Source organism: Heloderma suspectum, chromosome 1, assembly GCF_057233095.1.
Source record: "Heloderma suspectum isolate Gila_16-S chromosome 1, 16-S_ref, whole genome shotgun sequence".
Lineage (NCBI taxonomy): Eukaryota > Metazoa > Chordata > Lepidosauria > Squamata > Helodermatidae > Heloderma > Heloderma suspectum.
The window spans coordinates 366,591,582-366,606,779 of record NC_139458.1 but is presented as its reverse complement, the minus strand read 5'-3'; the positions used below and the strand labels follow the sequence as shown (position 1 = coordinate 366,606,779).

Sequence of the window (15,198 nt, the reverse complement as noted above, 5' to 3'; positions counted from 1 at the left end):
GTATCTGGCACAGTACATGAGTGATTAGAATAGATTCTGAAAATATATGGATTGGGATCCAAAGTACCATACACAGGTTGCGTTTGCATGACACTACAACCCACCCTGCAAAATAAGCCACGCAGTGCGGGTTGTCATCTGAACAACCCACAGTGAGCCTGACAGACGATTGGGTTCAATGAGGACTGTTCTCCCGCTCCTTTCCCCTTGGTTCTCCTGTTGGCCCTGGGAGATATTCCAGGGGACTTAGCAGCAGGGCCTGTCTTGTCTGCCGCCAAGATGCCCTCGCCACTGGAACCATGTTGCAGTTCCCGGCTTCTTTCTTTTTTGCATTTGGGCATTTGCACAAAAACAGTGGTGAAAGTTATTTATTTATTTGGCCCTTGCAGTGTGCACAAATGCTCTCTTTTAAAAATTGTTATAATTTTTGTTGCATTTTTGGAGTTGTGCAAGTGCGCAACTTTAACTGTCCAGAATATAGGTTCCCCTTGTCCGGTACCTTGTATGTTTCAGCTGTCAAACATACTTACAAGAGGACAAAGTATATAGGCTGATTTTTTAGCTTTTGACAATTGACAGGTGGGGGAAAGAGGTGTAGATCATCCCCTTAGCAGGGTGATCCCCAGGGTTTAAAGTATTGCTCCAGCCGTTGGGGGAGCTGTGGCTCAAATCCCCACTTGCCTGATCCCCCAGCATGTTGTTTCAGTAGAGAAGTACAAACCAACCCACCTTTTGCACTCTTTCACCTTAGCCACGACTACATTTGACAGCAGTCAAAGGAGCTGTCAGGTTGCCTTGGTTAGTGTGCAGGGGACCAAAAAGCAGGTTGCTTGTAGATCTCTGTGAAGAAGAGTCTGTGTGAAAAAGAGTTACTGAATAAGTGATAACCCGTCCAAAGTGCTGTTTGGGCACCGTTGGAGGGACTGTCACTCATTCATGGGCAAGAGCAGTAGGGGTTTCTTCCTCTCTTGCCAAGCAGCTCTCTTTCCAATGCTCACAACCCATGATGGGTTGGCAGTGCTGGGTTCAGATGACACGCCAACCTATCGTGGGTTCAACAGCCCCTACAACAAGCCATGCATTGTTAGGGTGGCTTGTTGCACACAGGCCACCCTGTGGTAACCAGTCTGGATTTGCACAACATGACAGCCCACTGCAGCTTGTCATCCATGATGGGTTGTCATGTTGTACGAACCCATTCACGGTGTTCTGAGAGTGCACCAGGCCTCTCCTTCTCACTACAGGCTTTTTGAATCCTCTGCCCCACCCCCCAGAAAGACCACTCTTGAAGGCTAGAGAGACTACAGAATGGGGTGCAATTTGTGTGTTGGGCATTGGCTACATGCACCACAGTACAGATGTAGAAATGCCTTCTGTTCACCCATGGGGCTCTTGGGATCCCATATTGTTTACAATATCTTCCCACACCGTAAGCCATTCCTTCTGGTGAATAAAGATGTAGGCCGCAGGTGAGCAACCCATGGTGCATAGTTTGCCTAGCCTTTGGATGTCATGGCTGGAGCCTGTTATAGGTGCCCAATCCCCCTAATTATTCATTAGGTTTGGGTGTGTGGGAATGTGATGTGGAGGAGGTGTGCAGGACTGACCCTTCCCACACATCTCTTCTCCATCACAATTCTTTATTTCTTCCACCACCACCACCCCAGCTGATTTGCACTTTTCTCAGCATCAGTCACTGCCTGAACATTACCTCCTAGTGTTTATAGGCATCAGGAATTCTTCTTCCATTGTCCCTGCAGCTGCAGCTGGCAGTTCTACCCAGTCCACTGATTCACTGGCAGCTGCTGGTTATACCACGTCACACACTTGGTTTAGTCCAGAATAGTAAGTAGTTTACAGAGACTTCTCATAAAGCCCAGTCCTATCTTCGCTAGCAATCACCTAGTCCAAGAATTGCCAGTCTCTTTTCCAATTCAAAACATGCCAGCTAGATAGTGTCTGCTATAACGTTTTTGGTAACATTTTCCACTTTGCATAATGTGATGCAAAGAATGTGTGGGGTTGGATATGAAGTATTGTGGTGGGATTCACGGTGTATCATGGACAGGAATGTGGGCAGAAGTTGCCCCTGAACTAAGCAGTGTAGGTATGACCACTTGTTTTACTGAACTGGTGTGTATCCCACTAGCTGTTTCCTTAAGTTGGTGAATAGAATGCATCAGTGGTCGATCTAATAATTCAAAATGCACACTGAAGAAACATATTATCTCATTGAAAACAATGAGTGGTAAGTAATGTTTCCTCATTACCATTACAATGTAAAGCAAGAGCGGTCCCTATGATGGAGAGAATGTAGCCTTTCCTTTTGTTGTCTATCATATTAATTGCTCCTTTCCTGTGAACTCTACAGAGAGCATAAGAGTGGAGACAACAGAGAGGGAAGATGATGGTTAATGAAAAGAAGCATGTTAATTTTAAATGGAACACTTAAAAGAAAGCTTTAAAATGGGCAATTTTCTCCCTTCCCCATACAAAATGTAACAGCTTTTACACTGATTAGAGGTTTTCTCTTCTTTTAATCTTCTTGGAGATTCAGAGGAGTTGGAATAGCAGTGCATACAAGTTCAGGCTTTTAGGACACAGAACTAAGAAGTTTGTCTGGCTTTTGTTTTAAACACCTATTATAGTGTACAGCTTTGACCGTTAGCTCTTGTTCACCATCTGCTGGCAGTAAGAAAGTAGTAAGTAGGCATATCAGCATATCTGAAAAGTGCCTTTGGGGGGCATTTTTGGCTAAAAACTGAGAACCTGGCTTTTAAAAATACTTTGGGCATGCTGCCCTATTTTTTTTTTAAATCCACTGTTTCTAAGCAGAATTCTGAAGTTCTTCTGGTCTAGTCCAAAATAACAGTTATGTGATGGTATTTGTTAATTGCTAGCAATCAAACCAAATTGGATTTGTTTTATTTTCATACTTCAGTATTTATAATTCTATATACTGAGATATGCTCATAAATTACTGCTTGCTCTATAGTTTCACTGAATGTATGGGCAGGTACGTTATACATGCCTCCATTGCCATTTACTGTTTGTATTGAAAAACGTGTGTGACAGGATGGGGACCAGATGTGGAACCTGCTTCCAGTCATCTGAACAGTCATATTATTAGATGTTCACTTGGGCAGAAATCACTGGTGTATGGCAGATTCCATCAGCAGCAGTGCTACTGCTACAACTCTCTTTCTCTTTGGATTGCTTCTCCGATGATTTTTCAACTTGTGGATTTTCATTTTGTTCCTGTAGTGCACATAGCAAGTTTGTGCCATACCACTGTTTCCCAACATTTGAATTCAGAAAATTTTCCAGCAACATTGGTTACATAGTTATGTTTAAATGTATTTCCAGGCCCAGGATAAAATCTGAGCCAGAATGACAAAAACTGCAACCCAGGCAGCTGGGATGCAAAATGTTCTGGGGTTGCATCAGGCTTTTCATCCCTCCCTTGTGCCCCTCCACCCTGAAGTGGCACTCCTGGAAATCTGGAGATTTTTACCCTCTTGACTAGCATTCAGTGAATTGTGAGGTTCTGCAGCCAGAAAAGAAACTCTGCTATCCCCCACTTTTACCTGGAACTGCTTTATAAGCATTCCTTTTTGGAAGTTTATCACAGAACATACTTTATCATTAGATTTTTTTAAAAGTCTGTAGATACATAGTAACATCGGAGTATACAGTTTTGTATGGACCACCCTCCAAAGACATACAGTGCTCTTAGTTTAAGTGAAAACAATTCATGTATAAAATAATCCTGTTAGTAATTCTAGAAGACACCATCTTAGTACAAATAATACAGATATTAAAAGTCTGGAAGGTAAAATGTGGCATTCAGATTACTCGATTTAGATTATTTCAAAGGAATGTTAAAAACCTATCCCCTTCTGAAGATCGAAGGTGGACAGGAAGCTTTAGTTTTGGCCAGTTTTATGCCAAATACTCAACATTCAAATTGGAAGCCATGTAATTTTAAAACTGGTATTCCCTAATTAAGTTAAGCCATATTTCGAACTTTTATCCCCAAAAGCCCTTTGGTGTTCTTTTCCAGATCTTTTTTCAGAAATCCAGCTACATACAGAGGGAGGAATCCTGTGGCTGCTAGTCAGTGGATAGACAGACATAGAATATGTCTGTTTCTGGGAACCGACCTTGCCCCCCTCCCTTCCAAGCAGCTCAGAATGGCTCTGCGCTCAGTAGAGGAGTGCGGAGCGGTGAAAACGGGGCATTCCAGGGGGTGTTTCAGGGCGGGGAAAGCGGAAATGCCAGTACAACACATCCTATGTGTCGTCCAGGAGCCGCTTCCCCCGCTCTGCCTGCCCGCGGCTAGACAGCTGAAATCAGCTGTCTAGCCGCAAATGCAGAGCAGCTGAAATGTGGAGGGGATGATTCCCTCTGCAATTCTCCTGCCCTGCATTGGATTGGTGGTCACCTCTGAGTTTGGAGGCGGCTGCTTATCCCCATAGGATTGAGCCCTTAGTTAATTAGATTGATTTCTGAAAATCGAAATTGTATGTAATAAAATAAAAAAATGAAATGTTCACTATTTTCTAAATGAGTACCTGCTTGGAAATTATCTAACTGGCTTTTATATTTTAGGTAGGAACTGTGGTGGACGTCAGGAATCCAGATGGAACTTATCAGGAGGCTGTCATCAACAAGTTAACAGATGCTAGTTGGTACACTGTAGGTAAGGAAAAAACTAACTTTATTTTTCACCCATCCAAAACTTACAGGTCAGAAAACAATGTATCTTCTTTCATAATAACCAGTGAAATGTAGGCCTGTTTTTTTAATTTATTGAGCACTTTCTTGGTCTCAAAATATCACATTAATTGAAATCTATATATGGCTGCTTAACAATATTCTTGGACAGAAGCTGCTTAACAACAACAGGAAAAAACAGTAGGCATGGAGATGGAAATGGGAAGAAAAGAATAAAAGATAGTAGCAGAATAATTTGGAAAAAATGAAAGGAATTAAATAAAGTTATGGGAAGGGGGTAGGGCTAAGTAAGCATCCTTGGCCTGGTTCCCAAAGTTTGCAAAAATGTTTGCTTTCATACATATAACTGGTTCACTTCAGTTTAAGTTAAATTTATGATTCTAGAACCTGATGCATATTCAGTAGATCTAAAAATGAGAGGTGTAAAATGTCTCTGAAATGTGTGTAACAAATCTTAAATGAGATGTTGATTCTAATTTAGAAAAGTTAGAAAAGCTAAAACTCAAAACTCCAGAGAGTTTTTTTAGGTGTAAGGCAGGGGTGGACAACATGTGGTCCTCCAGATGTTGTGGTGTAAAACTCTAATCAGCCCTAGCCAGCATAGCTAGTGGTGAAGGGTGATGGGAGATATAGGCTAAAATATCTGGAAGCCCACATGTTGCTCACCCTGGTGCAAGCCTTTTTTGTTCTCATAAACTCATTTTTGTGCTGTGCTGAAGGTTGCTTTTCAGTTGCTTTCTCATATATGGGGTCATCTTTTCAAATAGTACAGAGACTGCTTCTGCAAATGGGGACCTCCCCCACACTGTATACACACTGTGTCCCCCACGCAGTCCACTCTGAGTAGAGCCTTCAGAGTATTGGCTCCCTCTCTCTGGAATTCCTTGCCTATTGATGTCAGGCAGGCACAAACATTTTGTTTTGGTGCCTGTTGAAGAAATTTTTATTTGAACAAGCCTTCCCTGACTCACCAGTCATGGTTTTATTAGCATAACTTGATTTTAAAGATAATAACTCTGTATATTGATTGTTTTCCTTCCTTTTTATTGTTTACCACTTGGGAATTTTATTGGATGTAGAAGGCATATAAATAAGTCAATAAATTAAAAAATAAATAAATCAGGTCTGGGCTTAGTAGCCCAGTGTTAGTTTTTGCTAGCTGGCTGTGAATTCCAGTTCAATCATGATAGTGCAACAATATTATATGAAGTTATCAACACAGATTTTGTCAGTTAAAGTTATGAAATTCAGGCTTTATGTAGGATGATATCTTTTCCTTTTAACCTGAGATTCATCCCACAGCTTTTGACAGGGATTTCTTCCCTTTCAGATACTATTTTAAGACTGTTATTGTCCCACACAGGCACAAATATATATGTTTTATGTACATTCCAATATTAAACAATATTTATATTGCTGTTTTCTGGGACAACCACAAAATGTGGGGAAAGCATAGAAGTAGACCAGTACAATACTTATTTTTATTTTCTATCTAAGATGTCTTTATTACAAAAATGAAAGAAGAATTACTGGTTTTTCAAGGAGTCCTGTCACACCTTAAAGACTAAACTCTTGTGCGGCATGAGTTTTCTTAGGCTAGAATTTATGTCTCAGATGCAGTTTTTTCCAAGCTGAATCACTGAAATTCTTTGCCCATGGGGATTTAGAAAATCTACATTGGGATTTATTTATTTTTAATCAGAATTCATGATGAAACCACATTTTTGACATGTAAGCTCCTTCATTTAGGGCCTTCAGAATGATGATTAGTTCCTCCATGACAAGTTATCTGATCCCATCATGCTATCATAAGCAGATACCACTTTGCTCTTAATGCCCAGTGAGAAAATCCAAAATTTCAAGATACAAAACGTATTTGCGTGGATTGTTAAGAGTTAGTTAACACTTCTAAGTGTTATTTTAAAAAATGCTTAAAGATCTCTGTTCAAGGGGGTGGGGAAGCAATAGGCGAAATCTGTGGTATTCCACTTTAAAATCCCTGCCTAACTTCCAACTGTTCCCAGCTACATAATTTGATAATAAAACTACAATCCTATATGCATTTACTTGGGAGTAAACACAATTGAACTCAGTTATGCTTACTTCTGAGTAAGCATGCATAGATTCAACTTGTAAAACACACTGAGCATTTATTTAACAAAAGTTCGTCTTCAACCAGCTAAAGTGCAACCTTTCACTTTTAATTAGAAATGCAAACAATCCTACAAAGATATTTTACCATTCAAACCACTCGTCTAAATTATTTATTATTTATTTAATTTTCTAAACTGCCTTTCACCCACAAAAGGAGGTTCCAGGGCCGTGTACAAAGAGAAAATGACACATCAACAGTACAGTAAAGCACAGCAAGACACATCAGTCCATAAACTGAGAGGAGTAAAACAGCAACTCATCAACCAGTAAAAACCATACAAACCACATTAAGCTGTAAACAAATTAAAATGCCAGTGTGCCTAAAAGAGTGCAGCATTGGTGCCAGGCAGAACTCCCTCAGGAAGAGATTTCAGAGTTGGGACACCAACAGTGGAAAGATCCTCTCCTGACAATTGTAATGCATGATTAGGTTGGTATGGGAGAAGGTGCCCCTTATAGTATTTGGGTACCAGGGCTTTAAAGGTAAGCACCAGTATCTTGAATTGGACTCAGAAGAAAATAGGCAGCTAATGTTATTTTTTCAGAATTGGTGTTCTATGACTCCACCTAGACAAACTGGTCAAAATTCTAGCTGCTGAATTCTGCACCAGTTGAAGCTTCTGGATCTCCTTCATGGGCATCCTCACGTATAACACATTGCAGTAATCTAGCCTGGAGTTTACCAGAGCATGGATCACCAGGCTATCCCCTGTCCAGAAAAGGCTGCAGCTGGCAAACCAGCCAAAGCTGGTAAAAGGTACTCTGGGCCTCTTGTGACAGTGTTGAACCCAAGAGTACCATCAAGCTGTGTACTTGTTCTTTTAGAGGGAGAGCAACCCCATCCAAAAGAGGTTGTACACTGACTTCCTGGATCTTGGAACTACCTACTTACAGTATCACAATTTAGCCCTCACCCAGCCCATTCCTGAGTCCAGACACTAGGAACCCCACTCAAACAAAAGAAGAAAAGTATCCAGGTTCTGTTACTTCTTCACTCACTTTTTTATTTCTAGCTTTTGTTTTGGGGGCATTTAGTTCCTTGCAGATCAAGCTAGTATTTTGAAGTGTTAGAACTGGGTGAGTTTTCCAAAGGTTTGCAGAATGGAGAGAATCTAGCTCAACTCTCCATTCCCCCAGCCTGGTTTTTAAACTGGAACCCCTACTTGTTCTTATTAACATAGGTAAGATAACTGAATAATCATTCTGGTACAGAGTGGCCTGGTTCGCACAACACAACATCCCACTGTGGCTTAATTTACCTGTGGGGGCTGCCACGTCGTGCTGGGTGCCATTTTTGCATGGCACCCACAGGAATCGGACTTGCCTTGTCTTGTCATGTCATTTGAACCCAGATGGCAAGGGTTGTTTGAGAGTCAGACAGCCCTCAAATAACCCACGCCTTCAGTGATTTCACATTGACATCTCTCTTTGAAATTCCTTTGTTCAAGAATGGCCACTTTAACGTCATTCATAGAATTGTCAGGGTGGACACTGAGCCCATAGAATCCCAGAGTAGTTCTGATTCTGAGGTGGAGCAGCCGCTCCTGGGAGAGGAGCGCGCTCATCCTTCCCAGGGCCAACAGCTGGCACAGATTCCTCCCACCAGCATTCCTGACATAGATAGCGGACCCGGGAGTGAGAGAGCGCGGGAAGAAGACTTGCTGGATGCGTGACGCCGATGCAGGGAGTGGCGCCAAATGGAGGGTGCGGAAAGGAGGTGTAGTGCCCGGTTGGCGCGCAAACAACGGTTCCGCCCAGAGGATCCAAGGGAAAAGGGGAGGGACTCTCCCTAGCCCATAAGTTCAGGGTCTGCCAGTGATTCTCCTTCAAACGGGGACCAACTGTTCCAACTTAGGGCATAGGTACTCTGCTGCTCATAGCTAGTTGCTAACAGTAGAGTTGTTAAGTTGTAAAAAAAGGTATAAAGCTTTGAAAAGAATCCCTTTGTCTGTGTCTGGACTTGGCTACTGGATTAGACTGAAAGAGGCCACCAAGAAGCCCTTGACAAGAATGTCCTTAGAGGCTGAAATCCCCCCCTCCCCCGGTTTCCGAACAATGTCATTCCTTATGTCAGATTTGTGCCCATTTATTCTTTGTCACAGAGACTGGCCTGTTGGTCTTCTATAGAATGCATTTGGCCATTCCTTGCAAATAATGGTATATATCACATTGGAGACTCATCAGGTATGTGAATCCCTGATACTGTGGATGATATTATTAGGTCCTGTAATAGTGTTGTCAGGGTAGATAAAGGGGCAGAGAAGGGGGCAGAGATGGCATTGGAGCTGCTGCAGGGTCTGGTTCCTATGTTGCTATCTCTGTTGCGAGGTCTGTTGTTGGTGAGAAATCTTTGGATGGCTGTCTGTAAGCAAGTTCAGGCCTACCGCTAAAGGTCTGTGAGAGGGATGTGTCATTGTTCAGGATGGGTTGTACATCACTGATGCTACATCTGAGTGGACTTTGCTGGGAACTACAGTCAGGGCCAGAAATATTGGAACAAGGATAACTGTTTTGGCAGTTGGCCTCTGTACACCACCACATTGAAGTTGAAAGGAAACACACCCAGACGGGAGCGAAGTCAGGACTTTCAGCTGTAATGCAAGGGGTGTGACAAACATGGGGCACTAACCATTCAGGAAGTACAGCCAGTGGCATTACCCCCCCCCCCAGTCATTGGTGGCTCATAAGTAATGGAACAAACCAGCATCATTTCAAACTGAAGGATCGCCTTTAATACCTGGATGAAAATCCTTTGCAGTCAATGACTGCCTGAAGTCTGGAACCCATGGACATGACCAAATGCTGAGTTTCCTCCCTCGAGATGCTTTGCCAGGCCTTTACTGCAGCTGCCTTCAGCTGCTGCTTGTTTGTGGGTCTTTCTGCCTTCAGTCTTGTCTTCAGGAAGTGAAAAGCATGCTTTCTTGGGTTGAGATCAGGTGACTGACTTGGCCATTGAAGAACATCCCACTTCTTTGCCTTGAGAAACTCTTGGGTAGCTTTTGCTGTATGTTTTGGGTCATTATCCATCTGCAATAAGAAGTGGCGATCTATCAGTTTGGCAGCATTCGGCTGAATCTGAGCAGAAAGTATAGCCCTATACACGTCAGAATTCATCCTGCTGCTTTTATCAGCAGTCAGGTCATCAATAAACACCAGTGACCCGGTTCCATTGGCAGCCATACATGCCCATGCCATAACACTGCCTCCACCATGTTTGACAGATGATGTGGTATGCTTTGGATCATGAGCTGTTCCTTTCCTTCTCCATACTTTTCCCATCATTCTGGTACGAGTTAATCTTGGTTTCATCAGTCCAAAGAATCTTATTCCAGAACTGGGCAGGCTTTTTTAGGTGTTTGCTGGCAAAGGCTAATCTGGCCTGTCTGTTCTTGAACATTACCAGTGGTTTGCACCTTGTTGTGAAGCCTCTGTATTTACATTCATAAAGCCGTCTCTTGACTGTAGATGTTGACAATGGCATGCCTACCTCCTCAAGAGCATTCTTGACTTGGCTAGATGTTGTGAAAGGGTTCCTCTTCACCATGAGCAGAATTCTGCGGTCATCCACTTTAGTTGTCTTCCGTGGTCTTCCAGGCCTTTTGCTGTTGCTGAGCTTGCCAGTTAATTCCTTCTTTTTCAGGATGTTCCAAACTGTTGTGTTGGCCACTCCCACTATTTTTGCTATCTCTCTGATGGGTTTATGTTGTTTCCTCAGCCTAACGATGGCGTCCTTCACTCGCATGGACACCTCTTTGGACCTCATGTTGGGAGTTCCAGTGAACAGCTACCAAATGCAAATGTAACACTCAGAACCATCTCCAGGCCTTTTATCTACTTGATTGGCTATGGGATACCCAGGCAGCTGCTTGTCAGCCATTCGTTCCATTACTTATGAGCCACCAACGATGGGTGTGTGTGTGTGTATGCCACTGGCTATCCTTCCTGAATGGTTAGTGCCCCACTTTTGTCACACCCCTTGAATTACAGCTGAAAGTCCTGACTTCACTCCCGTCTGGGTGTGTTTCCTTTCAACTTCAATGTGGTGGTGTACAGAGGCCAACTGCCAAAACAGTTATCCTTGTTCCAATATTTCTGGCCCTAACTGCATAAGTGACAGGTGGTGTTCTACTGTTTTCTCTTCTGAGTCTGTAGTATATTACTCTTGGATATTAGCCTGGCCCTGTTGATCTGTTCATTATCTTTGTTGGGTAGGTATTGTAGTCTAAGAAATGCCTGAGTTAGATCTTTATACTTTGAGTCTTTGTCTGATATGTCAGAGCAGATGTGGTTGTATCTTAGGGCTTGCCTATAGATAATGGATTTTGAGGTGTGTTCTGAGTGGAAGCTTGAAGCATGTTTCCAATACAGGTTGGTGTTTATATGACCATTATATAGTCGTACCACTGTATCCAGAAAGTTTACCTGCTGTGTGGACTGTTTGATTATGGGGTGAAAGTTATTGAAGTCCTGGTGGAATTTGTCAGGGCCTCTTGTCCATAAGTCTAGATAATAAAGATGACATCAATGAATCTCAGGTAGAGAACTTCTCTCAAGATTCACTCCAAGATTCAACAAAAGGTTTCGGGTTTGGAGTGAGAACTTACGCCTTTCCTCCTCTGCCCCTTATCACCCAAGTGATCAGGAAGATTTGGGAAGAGAAGACAGAGGTAATACTAATAGCACCACAGTGCCCAAGGCAACCAAGGTACTTGGACTTGGTCAGCCTGCATGCAGTAAAACTGTGGCTCCTTCTTATTGACAAAAACCTCCTATACCAAGGCCCTCTTCTTCATCTTGGGGTTGGACCTGATGGTCTTATAGGCCCCTTCCAACCCTACTATTCTATGATCAAGACCCAGGACTCCTGAGCCTGACTATCTGGAGACTGAGCTGGGGATACTAGTCCATCAGGAATAGTAGAAACTTTCCTAGCTTCTAGATGGTTCCCTACCAAGCCTCATGTTCAAAGATTCCTCATGTGGGCGGTCCTAATCATTCCACTTCCAGTCCATTGAATACCCACCTGGAGAGCAGATGTGATCTTGAAGGGACACATCCAGAACTCACCCCCCCCCCCTTTGAACACCTTGGGAGTAGCATCTGTAAAAGTTTGCAATTTTTTTCTATTGACGGTGACCCTGACTAGAAATGTAAACTCAAAGCCCTTTCTTTAGAAAAGGAGCTATCCTTTTATCCAGACCCTATTTTCATTCCAAAGGGTAATTTGGCATTCCATAGAGTGCAAGAACTGATACTTCTCTCCTCTGATCACAGCAATCAAAAGGAGATGGCACTCCTTAGATGTGGGCAGAGGAATCAAATATTCTTTTGACAGGACTAGAACACATCACCAACAATAGGCTGATTCACACGATTGAACAGCCCACTGTAGCTTATTTCAAGCCCTCATATCAAGCAGCCTTCTCAAGTGCATTGTAGCACACTCAGTTAGAGGGGTGCCACGCCAACCACTTTCTAGGAAAATACCCCCTTGGAAGAGAGACATAAAGCAGCCACCTGGTCCTTTATTCATACCTTCACCAAACACTATAAGATTAATTTATTATTTTATTTATTTATTTATTACATTTCTATACCTCCCAACAGCCTAAACTGTTTGGGTGGTTCACAACAATTAAAGCCATAAAATACAACACAACAAAATACAATATAAAAGTTTAAAACTACACTATAAAATAAAAATAATAACCAAATAAAACCTAGCAGCAGTGCAAACATTTAGAATACAGTAATAGATTTAAAACAACAGAAGCTCAAATACTAAAATGCCTGGAAAAATAAGGTCTTCACCTAGCACTAAAAAGAGCATAAAATGTAGAGATCAGGCGAGCCTCTCTGGGAAGCTCATTCCACAACTGGGGTACCACAACAGAAAAGTCCCTCTTCTTAGTAGCCACCAACCTCACTTCCTTTTGCGTTCCCCAAGGGTGTCTTTGGGAGGTGTGTGCTGCAGAAGATTGTATGTGCATGGAGAGAGTCAACTCTGGAGAATTGTCACGATGGTTCTGGCTTGGGGATACACTGCTTTTGGACATCCCCACACTAGCTGTCCTTCTCCACTTGAGAGAAATGGAAATTCTGTACTTACCAGTGAATGTCTGCTCTTCTCAGGGGAAGGAGGACAGCTCCTTAGGCCTGCCTACTTTTTGACTGGCTCTTTCTGGGGCTTGTCATTGTCTTGACTTTCTTACATTCAGTAGGAATTACTGTGACCGAAGGTTTGGGACTCTCTCCATTCCATCCACTCCTGCTTCCTCTTCACATCCCTCTTAGGTCTGTGAGGGGTATCCCTTTTGGGGCAAGGGAAATTAATATTTTCTTACATTAACCTCACGAACTGTGTTATAGCCAGTTTCATTCAGGGGCCCCATTCAAATTTCTTATTTACCTCCAAGACTTTTTAGTTCCTTCTTTAGAGTTTCTCTTTTCCTGGCATACGTCTTTAGATAAAGTGTCTGGGGGTTAAGGAGAGAGGCCACTCCTCTTTTGGAAACATGATTGGAGACTGTCTCCTGGAGGAGGAGCCTAGGCCCCACACTAACTGCCCTCTTTCCCTCAAGAAGAATAAAAATTCACTTCTTATTACACTATGTATAATGCATTACAGCTTGATATATGCTGTATTATTAAATCAACGTTACGTATATTTCATTTAGCTGGAAATTTTGCTAAAAATAATCACTGAGTATGAAACTGACAATTTAATTTCAAGGAATTTTTGCTAAGGTAATACATTTTAGCTTTAATCTAAATGGATAGGCTTAATTTTAAGCAATCTTTGCCTTTCTTATTGCTGATACAAAGGGCTACAGAAAGATAATGCAATACAGGAATCAACCCTTGAGCATATTGGAAAGATGTGATAAACCAAATAGAATCCCAGTTTGTTGCTGTCATTTAAGAGACCCTTTAATGTAACAGAGTGTTTCAAGAGGAAAAACATCTACAGAGCATATCTACCTAGAATACAATTCCTAATGAACATTAAGATTACAGGAGTTTCCTCCCATATGTAATCTTGCTTATCAGTTGACAAGTTTCTCCTTTTTTGAAAGACTGAATGATAAAGTGAAGGCTCAATGCCCTGATTGAACAATATGGAGAATTATTATTGGTGCTGGTCACTGAAAAGAAAATTTCTACCTGTCTTTTCCCAAAATCTGAAAATTGTTCTGGTTGGTACTATTCAAGAAGGAGGTAATAAGTTTCTATGAAATTTTTGCTCAATGTTCGCCCTAGTAAACACAGTATTTGAGTTCATAGTAAATACACAAATGTGTTGTTATAATACATTCGTAAATCAGTTGTATTTTGCATAAACTACTCTTTATTCTTCAGTAACTCCCACTTTAAGGATATATACAAATATTGAACTATTTAGAAAGTCTAGAAGATACGTTTATGGACTCCATAGAGTATTGCTTTTATTTTGGAAGCTATAATATTTTATAAATTGGAATTACAGTTAATCTTCAAAATACACTGCAAGTCCACAAATCATTTGTAAGAATAAATGGACTGTACTTCTTTGGTTTCTTCTGATGCTGTTAAAGCAAAGTTTAATTGCATGATATAAATATTGTTTGGGATGTCAAGAACCCTTTCCATGCATGCAAAGGTGGCTTGCTGATTTTCCCTTCTGGATGCATCCACTTGCACCAAGACAAATTCTGCTCCAGTGGGATCCCTGACTGACATGAGTTACTTTTGGAGGACTTGGGAGAGGTATAGTGAGAATGAGGAACTGGAAAAGGCCTTGCATGCTTAGCATTTTGAATCCTGGAATTTAATAAAAGATACTACTAGATGACAAAAGCATTGTTTTAAGCTGTACCATTGCAATGCTAATAACTAACTTGATTGAGCTCTTAAAAACTTCACAAATTGTGCTTGGTAGATTTCAATGATTTTCTTGTAATATGCAAAAACTATTTTAAAGTGAAGCAGTACACCTTGAGTTTCCCTGTTTCTCTTCTGTTCATTCATTTTAATTAATAGCTTGTTACTCATCAGTCAGCCACTGATCTTTTAAAGAAGTATTAAACCTTGCCTAGTGAAGGATTTCACTAGGCATTAAGTTAGAAATTAGACTTCTTTTCAATGCATTTGTTTTTTTTATTAGCACACTGTTATGGATATGTATCTAGCTTTTAGCGTATTTTGGGTGCAGCCAAAGCATAATTAGGAATGGTTAATTCTTAGTGAAATTAATCGTACAAAGCATACTTGGCTGTATGCTTAACTGGCAGTTTAAGTAATAAGGCAAGGTGCTTAAAAAGATTCTGA

General features: G+C 41.6%; 1 protein-coding gene across 7 annotated transcripts in view; it reads left to right on the top strand.

The window, feature by feature from the left end:
• Nucleotides 1-15,198, top strand: part of ARID4B (AT-rich interaction domain 4B) — a 132,864-nt gene that overhangs the window by 49,396 nt on the left and 68,270 nt on the right. For 6 of the 7 annotated variants that reach the window (XM_084828167.1, XM_084828164.1, XM_084828163.1 and 3 more), the window contains exon 5: nt 4,612-4,702. In XM_084828167.1, the coding sequence (XP_084684293.1) occupies nt 4,612-4,702 (91 nt within the window). Of the gene's footprint in view, nt 1-4,611; nt 4,703-13,967; nt 14,110-15,198 lie in introns of those variants that run through there. The other variant, XM_084828169.1, reaches the window with a different exon arrangement.